A 13,028-nucleotide genomic window follows, 5' to 3' on the forward strand; every position below is an offset into this window, starting at 1 on the left:
TCCGTATGACTCATTATCCCGTATTATGGTTTGCGGAAATGTCGATAGTGTCGTAAATGACGCATAACGTAATACACATTCCAAACAGCTGCATAATTATATCCGAATATCCTGTAACGTCCGTAATTTAACCGGCTAAACATCGAATCCAGACGCAAATTCGGGACAGATTAATACCTGAATAAGTCACTAACGATTACACGGAAAACGGGGAAAAATCGATTTGTATTCGATGTTCGAAACATGTAAAAGAATTTGAACATTTTGCATTTGATATAGAAAATTTTATCACGATGGGATAAAATGCGGAAAATGGGGGGGATTTAAAAAAGAGGCCAAAATGACGATTTTCAGATTTTAAAAAACCCTGTAACATTCTGCTAAATGGTAATATTCCTAAGATTGTAACAGAGAAAATCATGTTCTTTTGATAGGTAGTTCAAAAGCATCTTCGAGTATAAAAAATTCGATAATTGCACAGCCTGACATTCTCGAGTTTTTATATGCCAAATTATTCTATCTGAAGATATTACAAAGCAATCTTTTATTCAATATTCTTGTCCCCTTAATTAAAATTTGGAAGTAGTTCTCTCAAGATTATAATAAACAGCATTCTTTGTATGAAAAATAATTCGTTTTCATCTGCATGTATTTTTGGCCATACTCTTTATCAAAATTATTCCAAAAGGCGGAGAAAAATATAATTTACACAACATTTTATTTGAATAATTATATGTACACAACTAATTTTTAAATTGTCACTGTAGTTGTTCTTGCCCGAGTATGGTTTTTTTCCTCTGCTTGTATTGGAGGGAGTTTATTTTGCGAAATGTACAAACTTACCATAATTACGATGAAACTTACAATTTAGTTTAGATAATAATTTTATTAAGATAGCACTTGGGTTGAAAAATCAATTAAATTTCTTATAACTCGATGTAAATAATGAATTTGAGGCCGTTTCAATTATTTATTGCGGTTTTTTTTTTCAATAAAGTAGAAAGGCTTTTTACTACATTATTTTAAATAAATATTTCACTCTTTTGTGTAAATGTCAAGTGCTATTAATTTATCCTACACCTAGCATCAATTCAAAATATTTAGATCTTCGTCTAGTAAAGCTTGTTCCAAGAGCTTGTTCAGCGCTTTATTTTTCATTTTCTGTTTTTCCATATCGAGTTCAAACTGTTTACACATACCGTGTACAGTCATAACTCGGTCTTGACTTTCTTTACAATATTCAGCTAGGCTGTCATTACGATCATAGAAACTATCTACATCTAAATCATCGTTAAAATCGGGTTGCAATCGCTGCCGCTTTTCAAACGGTTCATTCATAAAAGTTTTTTCACTCGCTTGGTTTTGGATGTCAAGTTCCTTTTGTGAAATGTATTCCAACAATATACTCGATTTAAACCACCACGGCAACGTACGGAAATGTTTGACGTGATTTTTATTATACACTACTCTTAAATCCGTTTCGAGCAATAAAATCTTTCTCTTCGCGATCTCTAGAATCACCTCTATAAAACTAAGGCTTTGCGAGTTGTCGGTCATAAAAAAGAGAGCGTTCATAACTTTGTAAGCCAAGTCATCGCAATTATAGTCAGGTAATGCTTTCGAACAGTAGTTTTTTATTGCATTGTGAAGTTCCGACATGTTTGCTATTGGCCACTGATATCTGGAAAAGCACAAAATTATAAAATAAAGTTGTAGTAAGAATACATAGACAGCTTTACTGAACGTTAAAAATCGGTCAACAAATTCTTACTTCCAATCCGGCAGTCGAAAACTGTTCATAATTTGCTCAAGCTCAGATCTATTTTGCTCGTTCTTCCATGCGTTATCAAAATACTCATAGCTGTATGGCAGGTCCACCTGGTCACTCAACAGCGACTTAAATTCTCTTGGAAACTCAGTGTATTGTAAGGACTCTGGGTCCAAAAATATATCGGTAAGATGCGTAACAGCTTCATTATGCAAGTTAATGATGAAAGCAGGATCGTCTAACGCTGAGGCTAGATGTTTGTTGAAGTTGGAGTGTCCTTGTATTCTGTATAAACAAAGTGAATGAATGAGAGTATAGTTTGATTTCTATTGAAGCAGAACTACACGTGAAGTTAGGGAAACACAGGTAACAGAAATTATAATTGAGGCAATTAGCTTCAGTAATGTGAAAATATTACAGTTCCTAATTTCTAAGAACGTATAGCGGTAATGAGGAGATTGATTAGTGAAAGTGCCTCACCTTAGCCATAATTCTTGAGTTAAACAAGCGCTCAACACCTGGTTAAGATAATCCATTTCCAAAGGTACAACAGGTGATTTATTTGTTGTTAACCAGAGTGCAGCACTTTGGATTAATCTGAGTATTTGACTTTTGTTAATTTCTTTTTCGAATACGACAGTATACTCAGATACATAGCCAGATTCCAATAGAATCTCTAAATCAAGCTCCAACTCTACATTCTCTGGCACCAGGTCATCAGGTCCCAGGAATACAATCGCTATTGGTATAGGCATGAGCTTGGATCTGGACAAAATGGTTTTTGACAAACGTCGCTTGACTGTATTCAAGTTCTCTGAAGAGGCTGCCAAAAATAACAAACCATCAGTTCCGACCAAATTATAATCATTGATTATACCCTCAAAGTGTCTTATGCATATGTTCAAGGTTTCGTACTCGTTCGGACTGTAGGTCTTCATTATCGGCTCTTGCGTATAGTTTTCAGGATTTAGGTAGGTGTTCATTATTTTTTTGTACTGCCACAGTTGAACCTGGTGCTCGACGTCGGGCCATGATATAACAAGCTTCCAAAATACATTGGGGATCAGTTCGTTGTCGGACGATTTTAAATTCTCCTTTATTCCGGCATATATTATCACTTCGACTGGTGCAAGATTGTCTTCCTGTGGTGGTGAATCGGTTCTTAATCTTTTTCTCCTCATGTTGTCGAGTACCATATCCTGCTCATGGTGATATAACAGTCTGGCGCACTCGCTGACCGAGTGATTTTGTAGCCAAACCGGTGTGTCGTCGAGAGCTTCTCTTTGACGTCTCTTTTTAGTGACATTTTGCCTCCAAGTCTTGTAATACTTTTTCATTATTCGATGTTCGATTCGTTTCGATATTCTGTTCAATCCATCTTGGATACGTATTTCTTCCTTTAGAAGTTCCGTACAAAGTTGCAACACAATTTGGTCTACTAAAGATTCTGTTTCGTTTTTGCTCAGCACGTCGTACATTTTTTGTAGATCGATCGCTTCCTTTAGCACAGATTCGCATATTTCCTTCATCATCTCGTCTTCTACCTCATTCAGGATTTGTTTGGCTTCTTTTTCTACCTCCTTCAACCTCTTTGCTCGTTCCAATTCCTTCAGTTTCTGTTTCTCAGCTTCAAGCTGTCTCTGCATCTCTTCTAATTTCTTTTTGTTCAACTCTACCTCAATTCTTTCTCTTTCTTTTTTTTCAAATTCCCTTGTCGCATCTGTTTTTACTGTTTTGGTACCCACAATTTGCACTCTACTATCAGGTTTTCCAAAAATATTCTTCGGCGTAATCTCCGAAAATATACTTTTTTTCTGAGGCATACAAAACGGGGAAATATCTTTAGTTTTCGACGTCTCGAGTCCATGTTGTAAACCTGTATTATTTTCGCTAATTGGTTTCTGGTTCCCAATCTGAGCTGTGCCTTGACTCAGCTTTGAAAATGCTCCAAAACTGTGACTCTTAAATTTATCTCCATCCCCCAAATTTTGACAAGGCTTCACATCAGAAATTGAAGCCTTGTTTTCAAGTGGTAAACTGGTATCTGCTCTGAATACAAACGGTGTGTTAGTTTCCGACTTTTGGAAAGCAGTGGATGGTTTTATAAATGAAAATTGTACCTTTTGTACAGGAGCTTGGTCAAAGACAGTGGGAAACAATGGCGGAATTTTATCACTTTTATTAAGAACATCGCCGAAGCCAGCAGATTTGCTCGAAGATTCAGCCAAAAGTGTTTGGTTTGGTTTTCTGGTCCCAGTATCAGTTCGATCCTCTGATTTCAACTGTGGTCTTAATTTCTGCGAAGACTTAATCGTGTCTTCCTCCATAAATTCATAGGGATCATTTTTGACCGGGCCTGTTTTACATTTGTACTGTTTAGTTTGATCCTCGACGTTAATGGCGCTGGGTTGCAGGTATCCGTTTGAATCAAAACTGTCGTGGGGAATATGATTTTTGTAAATTTTCTCAGGCATTCTACCACCTGCGATGCATTGCCCGACACTCAGACGATGCCGGGTTCGTTTGGATTCCACAGTGAGAATAGCTCTGCCCTGTTCAATGGACGATTCAGGCTCGCTGAAATTTTCTTTGGTTAAAACAATGTCCATTTCATCCTTGGAAATGTTGAGCCCAACTTGTTTACAGAAGTTAACGGCTTCGTTTTCATCTTCAAATCCAAGGATGTCAATTAGTTCATAGAGTGGAAACGGGTTGAATGTGACTCTGCAGTAAGCCTTGACCATTACAGACAGGGCCTTGACCCTGACCTGCTGGAAGTACCGCAGCAGAATGCAGGCATTAAGGTAAGTCGTCTTTTTGACAAGCTTAAAGAACTTGGAAAAGTTGTGAGAGTCAATGGACGAGTAAACTTCAATGGTGAATCTGACTTCGGGAGACTTTTGTATATCGGGTGGCAGCTTTTGGAGGTCCCACATGAAGTTAGCGTTGTCTAAATTGAGCAGCACGATATACCCCCTGAATTCTGCTTCATTTTCGCACGTGACTCCTTTCACCCTGAGGTCGTGGTACATGTACTTCAACGTCTGCAAGCACTTGGTCAAGTTCTCGGTATTTATCTTCTTGTCAAAGACGGACGGCCCCTCAGCGCACAGACGTTCCGAACAGAATATGTGAAACCTATAAAATTGATATCTCCATGAATGTATTGTCAAGATGTTAGAGCAAAATGAGGTATGAAGTAGTGAATTGGTTTGCCGAAGACTTCATTAAAGTATGAAATAAGAATAAGTTAAATAATATATGTATTTTTTCTTTTACTTTTTACATTTTATAGAATGTATATATATATATATATATATATATATATTTTAACTTTTTTCAATCTGCACATCATCTAAAAATGAAATGCAAAAACAAATATATAAATATCGATTAAAAGAAGACTATCGAATTCATTAATTATTTTTCATATCAATTATAATTCATGTTATATACTTAATTCTCCTTGATTAATGTTTAAAATTTATATATTTTTATGCCACATAGTGATTTTGTATTGAATGTATGGAGTGTAAACCTGTTTTTAAGTAATTAAAATGAGATTAAATAAAATAAACCTTGCGCATTGTTCAACCAGCTCAACGCTATCTACACAGCACAGTTCCTGCTGAGTTATATCTTTGCGAATGCCCCTCGTCCTGTCCCATAGGAAGTGAAACCACTCTGCCAGGTTTGTGCTCTCTGCCATGCACATGTCCATGATCTCGTGTAGCAGGTAGCTCATCGTCATTTTCAACGACGCGACAGGCCTCAACTCATGGGCCAGCGGTTCCTCCTGATCAGCTGATGACCTCGAATATTGCTTTACAGCCTTGGTGTGATTTATCCTGTATTCTCTGCTCTCGAGCTGCTCGTATAGCGCTACTTGCCGCTGCGCTTCGCGCATCAGTCGCTCCTTCTCGGGACACATATCAGGACAAGTGCCTATAGTTATTTTGGCTGCCGCCAAACTGTTTGGCTTTATTTGTTTTAGTCTTATTAATCTATCTCTCGCTTCCAGCACCTTGTACTTCTCTTCTGCGGTGTAAGCCGCTTGACGAATGATGTTTTGCAGCTCCTCGGCGCTTGCTTTAGGCACAATCGCCTGAGGCTCGTGTTCGGGTCTCTCAGACTTCAGGGCAGCCTTGGACGGCAGCTTCTCGTGTTTTGTGACCTCCCTAGACTTTTTCAATTTCGGTTTAGGGGGTAGTAAGGCCTGTGGTGTTTTAACGCCGTGCATATTGTACTCCAGCCCCATCATAGCCTGGAGTTCAGCATTTACCGTGTACTTGTCGGCGGTGATGAGATTTCTCACAGCCTCTTCATCAGATTTGACTGTCCTTTTCGTTGAAGATTTAGGCGCAACTTCCGAACTCGTCCAAGACACGTCAAACATCTTTCCCGCAAATTGACCAGCTTTGTGAAACGCGGCGTTTGCCGCCGCCCTGTTAGTGTAGTAGACGGTGATGGTGGTCTTACGAGGTTTCAATGCAATCTTCGCCGTTTGGCCAAACTGGGTGAAATATTCCTTCGCCGCCGTTTTGGTCAACAGTTGCTCGGGGACGTTGGTGCATGTGATTGATTTTCTCGTGTCCTCTTTAACCGCAGAACGCGACTTGGCATGTTTTTTGAGATGACCGTAATCCTCGATGAGTTTATCCGTGGCCTTGAAGCCTTGCAGCGCTGAAGTGAAAAGGCCCGAAGGTGCGTTGTAAAGCTTTCTGACCGCCTTTAGTTCCTGCACCGTTTCCTCGACAGAGTCTTCGATTTGTGAGCTGAATTGCGAGGCGCTTGCCGGAGGTGCGAAAATGAACGAGTTCTCCTGGTTCTGGCGGGCGGAAAATACATGCTCAGAATTCACCCCGAAGTTTATTACCTTGTCAGGACTTGATACGAAACTTGGTGTAGCGAAGGTAAAGCTTTCAGAGGTTATCGTTCCTCCGTCCTCTTCCAGGTATTCCCGCAGCTCCGTTTCTTCCGACATTCTGACGATTCGCTTGTTTTTCGTATCTCGGGGTCAAAAACGTCGCCTCCGACTGTCGCTTGTTTCTGCTCTGCAGCCGCAAAGGCGAAAAGACGTGACGCAGCGCGATTAGAGAATTTTCAACAGACACGAAGCAGCAGTTTCGTAAATTGATATTTCGGAACGGAGAATCAGGATGTCAATGATTCGACGTCTTTTTGCTCTCTGTGGATGATTTTCTAACCCGATTTCACGTTTTAGATCATCATGAAAAGGGTGAAAAACTTCACCTGCGATTGTCACTTGTTTTCGTCTGCGATCAGAGAATCTTCAACAGAGACGAACCAGCAGCTTCGTAATTCGATACAGGGAATCAGGATGTCAATGAATTGACATCATGTTGCTATTGGTGGACGATTCGCTAGCCCAATTTCACGTTTTAGATCTTCATTTAGGCGGTTATGATGCGAAATTTGCGCGTAAACTGTGTACAATCACAGTCATCACGCAGTTTCTCAAGCTAACCTAACCTAGTCAACCCAAACATAACCTAACCCTAAGTTAACGTCAACCTAACCTGGCCTAAACTCGATAAATATGCGTTATATTTTCAGAGTTCGAAGGCCCGTTTCGAAATGATCTCGTCAGGAAGATAAGGAAATTCTTATCATCTATTAAATATTCACAGTTGAGTTGAAAAATACTCGAACTCATCATTCAACGACGTGCTTCAGTGTCATAAATTATCATAATCTTTGCAGTTCGCTATGGACTTCTACGACGCAAATTACCCGAAGGTATGAATTACCGAAGTGTTAGATAATTCGATCTGATTGTTGCTACTTTGAGTATAATCGTTGCGTTCTTTGAACGGAAAATTTGAAATCTGGAAACCGAATGATGAGAAATCAACTTCATTTTTAGGAGCATCCTCGCAATTTGATTCCTGAACTTTGTAGGCAGTTTTATCACCTTGGATGGGTGACTGGAACTGGAGGCGGTATCTCTATTAAGGATGGGTTATTATCCTCATCAATTTAAAAAATAATTCAGCATGCAAGGAGAAATTCCAGGGTGTCCAATAGTTACTGTAATTTTTTAAATCAGGGAATTATCGCAAGACTATGAATTACTTGGAATTCTATGATACAATATTGAAGTCGAACGTGAATTTGAACTAAAAAGCAGTCTCGTTTTCAAACTGCCACTTGTTTCTTTTGAAACTTTTACAATCTGCCAAATAAATTGCACTTGTAAATGGATGGCATATTCAGAAGCGAATTTACTTTTTGTAATTTCTACATTCAATCAGCATATCTCATTTCTAAGATAATTATAATAAAATAATCAACTCTATTTTTAACATTTGACTGGACATCCTGGAAGTTTGATAGTATTAGCTGATCCAGGAGAAAATATTAAAGATTTATTAAATTACTTTTTCATTTTTTGAATAGCGACGAAATTTATATAGCGCCTTCTGGTGTGCAGAAAGAGCGTATCAGTCCTGACGAGATGTTTATTCACGATATAAGAGGGACCGTCAAGAAGACTCCTCCCGATGAGAAAAAGCTGAAACCATCGCAGTGCACGCCTTTGTTTATGTGCGCTTATACTGCAAGAAATGCAGGGGCGGTTATACACACCCATTCCAAATTTGCAGTCATGGTAACGCTGCTTTGGCCAGAAACAGAATTCCGCATCACTCATCTAGAGATGATAAAAGGTAGTTGTCAATAACTGCAGCAGTTGTTTGCTTGTACATTGGCTGGCATACTGAATAGATAATTCACCTTTTAGGAATTAGAAATCAGAAAACAGGACGCGCTTATCGCTACGACGAAGAGCTGGTTGTGCCGATTATAGAAAATACTCCGTTTGAGGAAGACTTGAAAGATCGTATGGCAGAGATTATTGAAAAATATCCAGAAACTTGCGCCATTCTGGTCAGAAGGCACGGCGTTTATGTATGGGGCGACACCTGGCAACAAGCTAAGACAATGTAAAAAAAAAAGATTATCACTTTTCAGAAGAATTTAAAGAATGATGTTGATATATGTGACGACATTTCCAAAACTGTGAATCAAGTTTGTTTTTTTACTAAAATTTTTCCATGCGTAAGAGTTATTCAATTTCTATTATTCGACATATTGAAATTACTAACGAATATCGATTTTCTTTCGCTTACAGGACAGAATGCTACGACTACTTGTTCGACATCGCTGTTCAGATGAAACAGCATAATTTAAACCCTTTGGCAACACCCGAGCAATACGAGTTACGGTTTCAGCGTACAGAAATTCAATAAAATATGTTTTAAAGGACGTCGAACTTTGGAGGCATTTCATATATTTACAATTTACGAAAATAAAAAGCATTTGGCGAATATAAAATGTGATTTCCATCAGCACCAAGTGGGCGATACTGCACTTTGCGTGTCTTTCAGGATTATCTCCTGTTTCATGCAGCAGGATCATACTCTTGAAATTGCTGTCTAATTTTTTTTGCCAACTGAGTTTCTTCCTCCTTGTCCAACTGGCAATCCTTCCAGTCTGCGCGATCGCTCATGTCCAATATCCGATCGCTTGCTAATGCTTCACGCCCAAACTGAATGGGGAAACTTTTCCTGATTCTGTGGTAGAGCATTTCACCACTTGGAAGTTCAACGTAAAAATAGGGCGTTCCTGCCGGGGCTATTTGTTCGAGCTGAGTTCGCGGCGGGAGTTCATCTAGCTGGAAATTACTGCTCTGGGAAAACTCCTATTGGGAAATAACAGAAAAGAAATTGAAACGTGACAAAGTTTGCTTGGTCGTTTTAATTACTCATCGTACCTCGAATGTTTCCTTTAAGGCAGGTTCCTGATTTTTGTGAACAGGAACAGCCTGTAGCTGACAGTGTGAAGTCTTGTAATTTCTTTCAAAGAATACTGGTACCCTGTCGGTACTGGCATAATACTTGGCCACGGCTTTCTTGAAAGCTTTCATTTCTTTGGCAACGTTATCTGGCAAGATGGAAAGACTGGCGTGATGTGTCACGGGCAGTATCAAGAAGTGATCGTCGACCAATCCACCCTTGGCTAAAGCGAGGTAAACTTCAGTGCCAACGGAAATGACCAAGTGTTTTGATACTTCAGGACTGGAAAGGCAAAACCAGCACTTGGCCTGGTCAAATTCAGGCCTGGGTTTTTTGTGAAAACCGCCATCGCGATTTTTGGATCGTTTTTTATCGTCCTTGGAGTCCATGTCATAAAAGAACTGGGTATTTCTCGAGTCATCCGCCTGATTGGAGTGCTTAGAATTCAGCAAAGATAGCGGATAAGGACTCTGCGTTTCGTCTGTCGTTCCTAGCGCCAGATCACAGAGTCTTGTGCGATCAACAGGTGTGAGATTCAGGGCGTAAAGCCATTTCTTTTTCTGTGTATTGCCGACTGAAGCCAGACCTATAAATCTTGAGGCTATCTCGATGCTGTCTCCATTCGGTGCGTGGTTCCTATTGAAATGAATCAGAAAATAAGGAAAATTTCTTAATACAAATCGCCAAACTTGAAACTTTTATTCAAACATGTGATAAACTTTGAAAAAAACCAATTCACCTGTACGGAGGTCTTTCGTAATGTATATCCTCAAGTCCACTGATGTGATATCTTGGTTTGATATGGGCAGCGAGCCACGCCACGAGTTTGGAGCCGTGATATTTGAACTGTGGATTGTTGGGATCGAGATTTGTGACGTCTTGCGGCCAGGGAGAGCTGAGAAGAATATCAACGCCCCTGAAGCTGGGCTGTCCTTTAAGGCAAATATCTCTGATGGCCGTAACGTCGGTCTGGTTGAAATTGTAAGCGCCAGAGGATCTGGCAGAGTTTGAGTTTTCCACACCGCTGATGTAGGCGATCTTCAGCCCCGACGATGAATTGTAGAGACCTCGTCTGCCGAGGTAGGTAAGATTGGGGCATATTTCGCACCCATCTATATCGGGATAGTGCTCGACGTCTGCTTCTGTGTTTGGACCGATGACATAAGTTGGCACAGAGATGTGTCTCATACCATTTTTGTACGGCTCCAGTTCGATGTTAGTTGGACCGAAGAAGTTCCCCACGCAAAGCAGAAAGTCAAACGGTCCAGACTTCTTGTTTATTACCTCGATCTTTGTGAATAACGCTTTGAAGTTTCCTCTCACATCTCCGCATACCAACACTTTCTGCTTGTCAGACATTTCTCAGTTACTTCGGATGTTTTTACCTGTGCAGAGATCAGGATGTCAACAACTCGATGGATGGTACCGATGATGCCTAACGCTCGGTACAATTTGACAGTAAACAGTGTAACAGACGAGAATTTTTCAACACAGTTTTTTAGGTTAGGTATCAAGTCGGTCGGTAACATGACGAGCTTGATGGAACGTGCGTTTTCACAATAACGCAACACTTTCCGTTTCTGTTTTACCGACGGTAAATGCGCGTAGGTATCCCAATCGCATCTTACACACGCGCAAACGGTAAATCATTCGAATTTCAAAATTCGAAGTGTCCGATCGAATCTTCACGAGGTTCGTTGGCTAGAGATTATTTCACCGGTAAGTTCTTTTGTAACGCATGATGACAAGTCTATAGATCAATGAAACTTATCAAGCTATACAATTTGGTTACTCTTCTATTTTTTTTTGCAGATCTGATTATTTTCTGCAACTTTTATACGTGCGTACGAAATGACATTTGAGAAAATATAGGGAGAATTATATCAATGTATAAAATCTTCATCGTGTAATAGGCAAATTATTTTCCGATTAAGTAAGAGAGAAATATCCTAGGGAAAAAGTCATGTAAGTTTACGATCTTACTCTTGAAAAATAAAATCCGCATCCGAGGTAGTTCAAAGCATTGAATTCAAATTTCGATACAATTAATTTGCAGCTCTGTTCTTATTTTCGTGGAAGATGTAAGAATTGGAAGCCTTATATCAGAAACAGCACAGTAAGATAGGAACAATGATCAATCCTTTACTCCGAATTCATACAAAAGCTACAATAAAAGAAATTACAATAATCTTCGTGTTTTCGCAATGCAACGTATATATACAGTTTTCGTATAATGGGAGATCTGGATTCATGAGTAGTTGTGCAGACATTTCGCCTTCCTAAATAACGAACCGTTCCCACGTACACTAGGCGGAATTATTCACCTGATTTACGACGTGGAAAGCGTTGTTACAGCTTGAGTAAGAATTTTCCCACAGTGCACTTGCAACACCCACGAGCAATAACCTCGTCCTACCTGTCATACACATCTATACCAATACACGGTTTCTTCTTCAGCGTGAAAAATTTTTGAAGCAAGAATTTCGTGTACCAGCATAGTAATTACAACCTGCCTGGACAGTTTGTCCCAGTAGGAGACTCGTGGGAATCCTCGGTTTGTAACTATACTGTACTTAGTTTTCGGGTACTGGAAGCGAGTTTGCCGTAGACTTGGAACAGCACATCTGGAAGCGATTTGCCTGTTATAAAATTCCTCGGCATGGGACGCGTATATATATATATATATATACCTGGTGGAAAATGTACCTGCGATTCTATGGCCATGCACTGTAGCGACAGGCGTCCGTGCACCTTCTTCCACTCACCACCATAACGACGGAGAATTCAATTTACATGGTATGTCTACACAGGTGAGTTGGTACCTACACAAGTACCTACTGCAAGTGCATGGTATTGTTTACGTTTACGGGTGAACCGACTTAACACCGTGAGAAACTTGCAAGATTTTGCAAATTCCGAATTTATTAGGATAGAATCGATACTCTCTGGGAATTTTCAGCTACCGTACACTGGGAAATATCAGAAATATGTATGGGTATTACAATCATACACGACATTGGCTGCTCAGGTGCTCGGGCAATGCTTTTAGGAACTAGTGAGTGAGTTGTCAGTGACTATTGATTTACGATTTGTATTTTCAATGATGGTTCATGTCTTCGCATAGCAAACACCCCAAACTCTCGGTTTTATAAAAGAAGGAAGAAGAGTAATTACTGTATAAAATAGATGTGATATCTTTGTAGAGCTGTTGGGAGGTATTATAATGGAAATTTGATAAGATTATTGACACGCAATAATTGAAAGACGTTAGGTGTGTACATTAAAAACAAAACGATCAAGAAGCCTGTATAAAACTACAGTCTTATAAAATAACGGAGAAACACAAATTCAACAGCAGAGAATTTAAATCGGAATGTAAGCTCTGATCGAGACTTGCATTATACATATACACGTGTGTAGCTATGTCGGACTGTTTTTTCTCT

At 39.6% G+C, this 13,028-nt stretch overlaps 3 protein-coding genes across 3 annotated transcripts; 1 reads left to right on the top strand and 2 right to left on the bottom strand.

Moving 5' to 3' along the window:
* Positions 1-699: 699 nt before the first annotated feature.
* Positions 700-7,230, bottom strand: LOC107220871 (germinal-center associated nuclear protein). The gene is made up of 4 exons (XM_015659639.2): positions 5,347-7,230; positions 2,249-4,906; positions 1,772-2,053; positions 700-1,681 (listed from the first exon to the last, which is right to left on the bottom strand). Exons 1-4 carry the CDS (start codon positions 6,750-6,752, stop codon positions 1,087-1,089), a joined length of 4,941 nt encoding a protein of 1,646 aa, XP_015515125.2. The 5' UTR covers positions 6,753-7,230; the 3' UTR covers positions 700-1,086.
* Positions 7,231-7,322: 92 nt separating this feature from the next.
* LOC107220873 (methylthioribulose-1-phosphate dehydratase) lies at positions 7,323-9,129 on the top strand. Its single transcript, XM_015659641.2, has 5 exons — positions 7,323-7,528; positions 7,656-7,750; positions 8,189-8,457; positions 8,532-8,733; positions 8,922-9,129. The coding sequence occupies exons 1-5, from the start codon at positions 7,499-7,501 to the stop codon at positions 9,037-9,039; spliced, it is 714 nt and encodes a 237-aa protein (XP_015515127.1). The 5' UTR covers positions 7,323-7,498; the 3' UTR covers positions 9,040-9,129.
* On the bottom strand, positions 8,138-11,108 carry LOC107220872 (CWF19-like protein 1). Its single transcript, XM_015659640.2, has 4 exons — positions 10,325-11,108; positions 9,564-10,221; positions 8,525-9,491; positions 8,138-8,441 (listed from the first exon to the last, which is right to left on the bottom strand). Exons 1-3 carry the CDS (start codon positions 10,942-10,944, stop codon positions 9,192-9,194), a joined length of 1,578 nt encoding a protein of 525 aa, XP_015515126.1. The 5' UTR covers positions 10,945-11,108; the 3' UTR covers positions 8,138-8,441; positions 8,525-9,191.
* Positions 11,109-13,028: the final 1,920 nt, after the last annotated feature.

This window comes from Neodiprion lecontei, chromosome 7 (assembly GCF_021901455.1).
Source record: "Neodiprion lecontei isolate iyNeoLeco1 chromosome 7, iyNeoLeco1.1, whole genome shotgun sequence".
NCBI classification, from domain to species: domain Eukaryota; kingdom Metazoa; phylum Arthropoda; class Insecta; order Hymenoptera; family Diprionidae; genus Neodiprion; species Neodiprion lecontei.

Coding starts and splice junctions, on each gene's coding strand:
- LOC107220871 (XM_015659639.2), bottom strand. CDS start 6,752: ATGTCGGAAGAAACGGAGCTGCGGGAATACCTGGAAGAGGACGGAGGA. Junction 4,907..5,346: donor CTGGTTGAACAATGCGCAAG/GTTTATTTTATT, acceptor TCAATTTTATAG/GTTTCACATATTCTGTTCGG. Junction 2,054..2,248: donor ACTCAAGAATTATGGCTAAG/GTGAGGCACTTT, acceptor TTGTTTATACAG/AATACAAGGACACTCCAACT.
- LOC107220873 (XM_015659641.2), top strand. CDS start 7,499: ATGGACTTCTACGACGCAAATTACCCGAAG. Junction 7,751..8,188: donor GGTATCTCTATTAAGGATGG/GTTATTATCCTC, acceptor TTTTTTGAATAG/CGACGAAATTTATATAGCGC. Junction 8,458..8,531: donor TCATCTAGAGATGATAAAAG/GTAGTTGTCAAT, acceptor TTCACCTTTTAG/GAATTAGAAATCAGAAAACA.
- LOC107220872 (XM_015659640.2), bottom strand. CDS start 10,944: ATGTCTGACAAGCAGAAAGTGTTGGTATGCGGAGATGTGAGAGGAAAC. Junction 10,222..10,324: donor TACGAAAGACCTCCGTACAG/GTGAATTGGTTT, acceptor TCATTTCAATAG/GAACCACGCACCGAATGGAG. Junction 9,492..9,563: donor CCTTAAAGGAAACATTCGAG/GTACGATGAGTA, acceptor ATTTCCCAATAG/GAGTTTTCCCAGAGCAGTAA.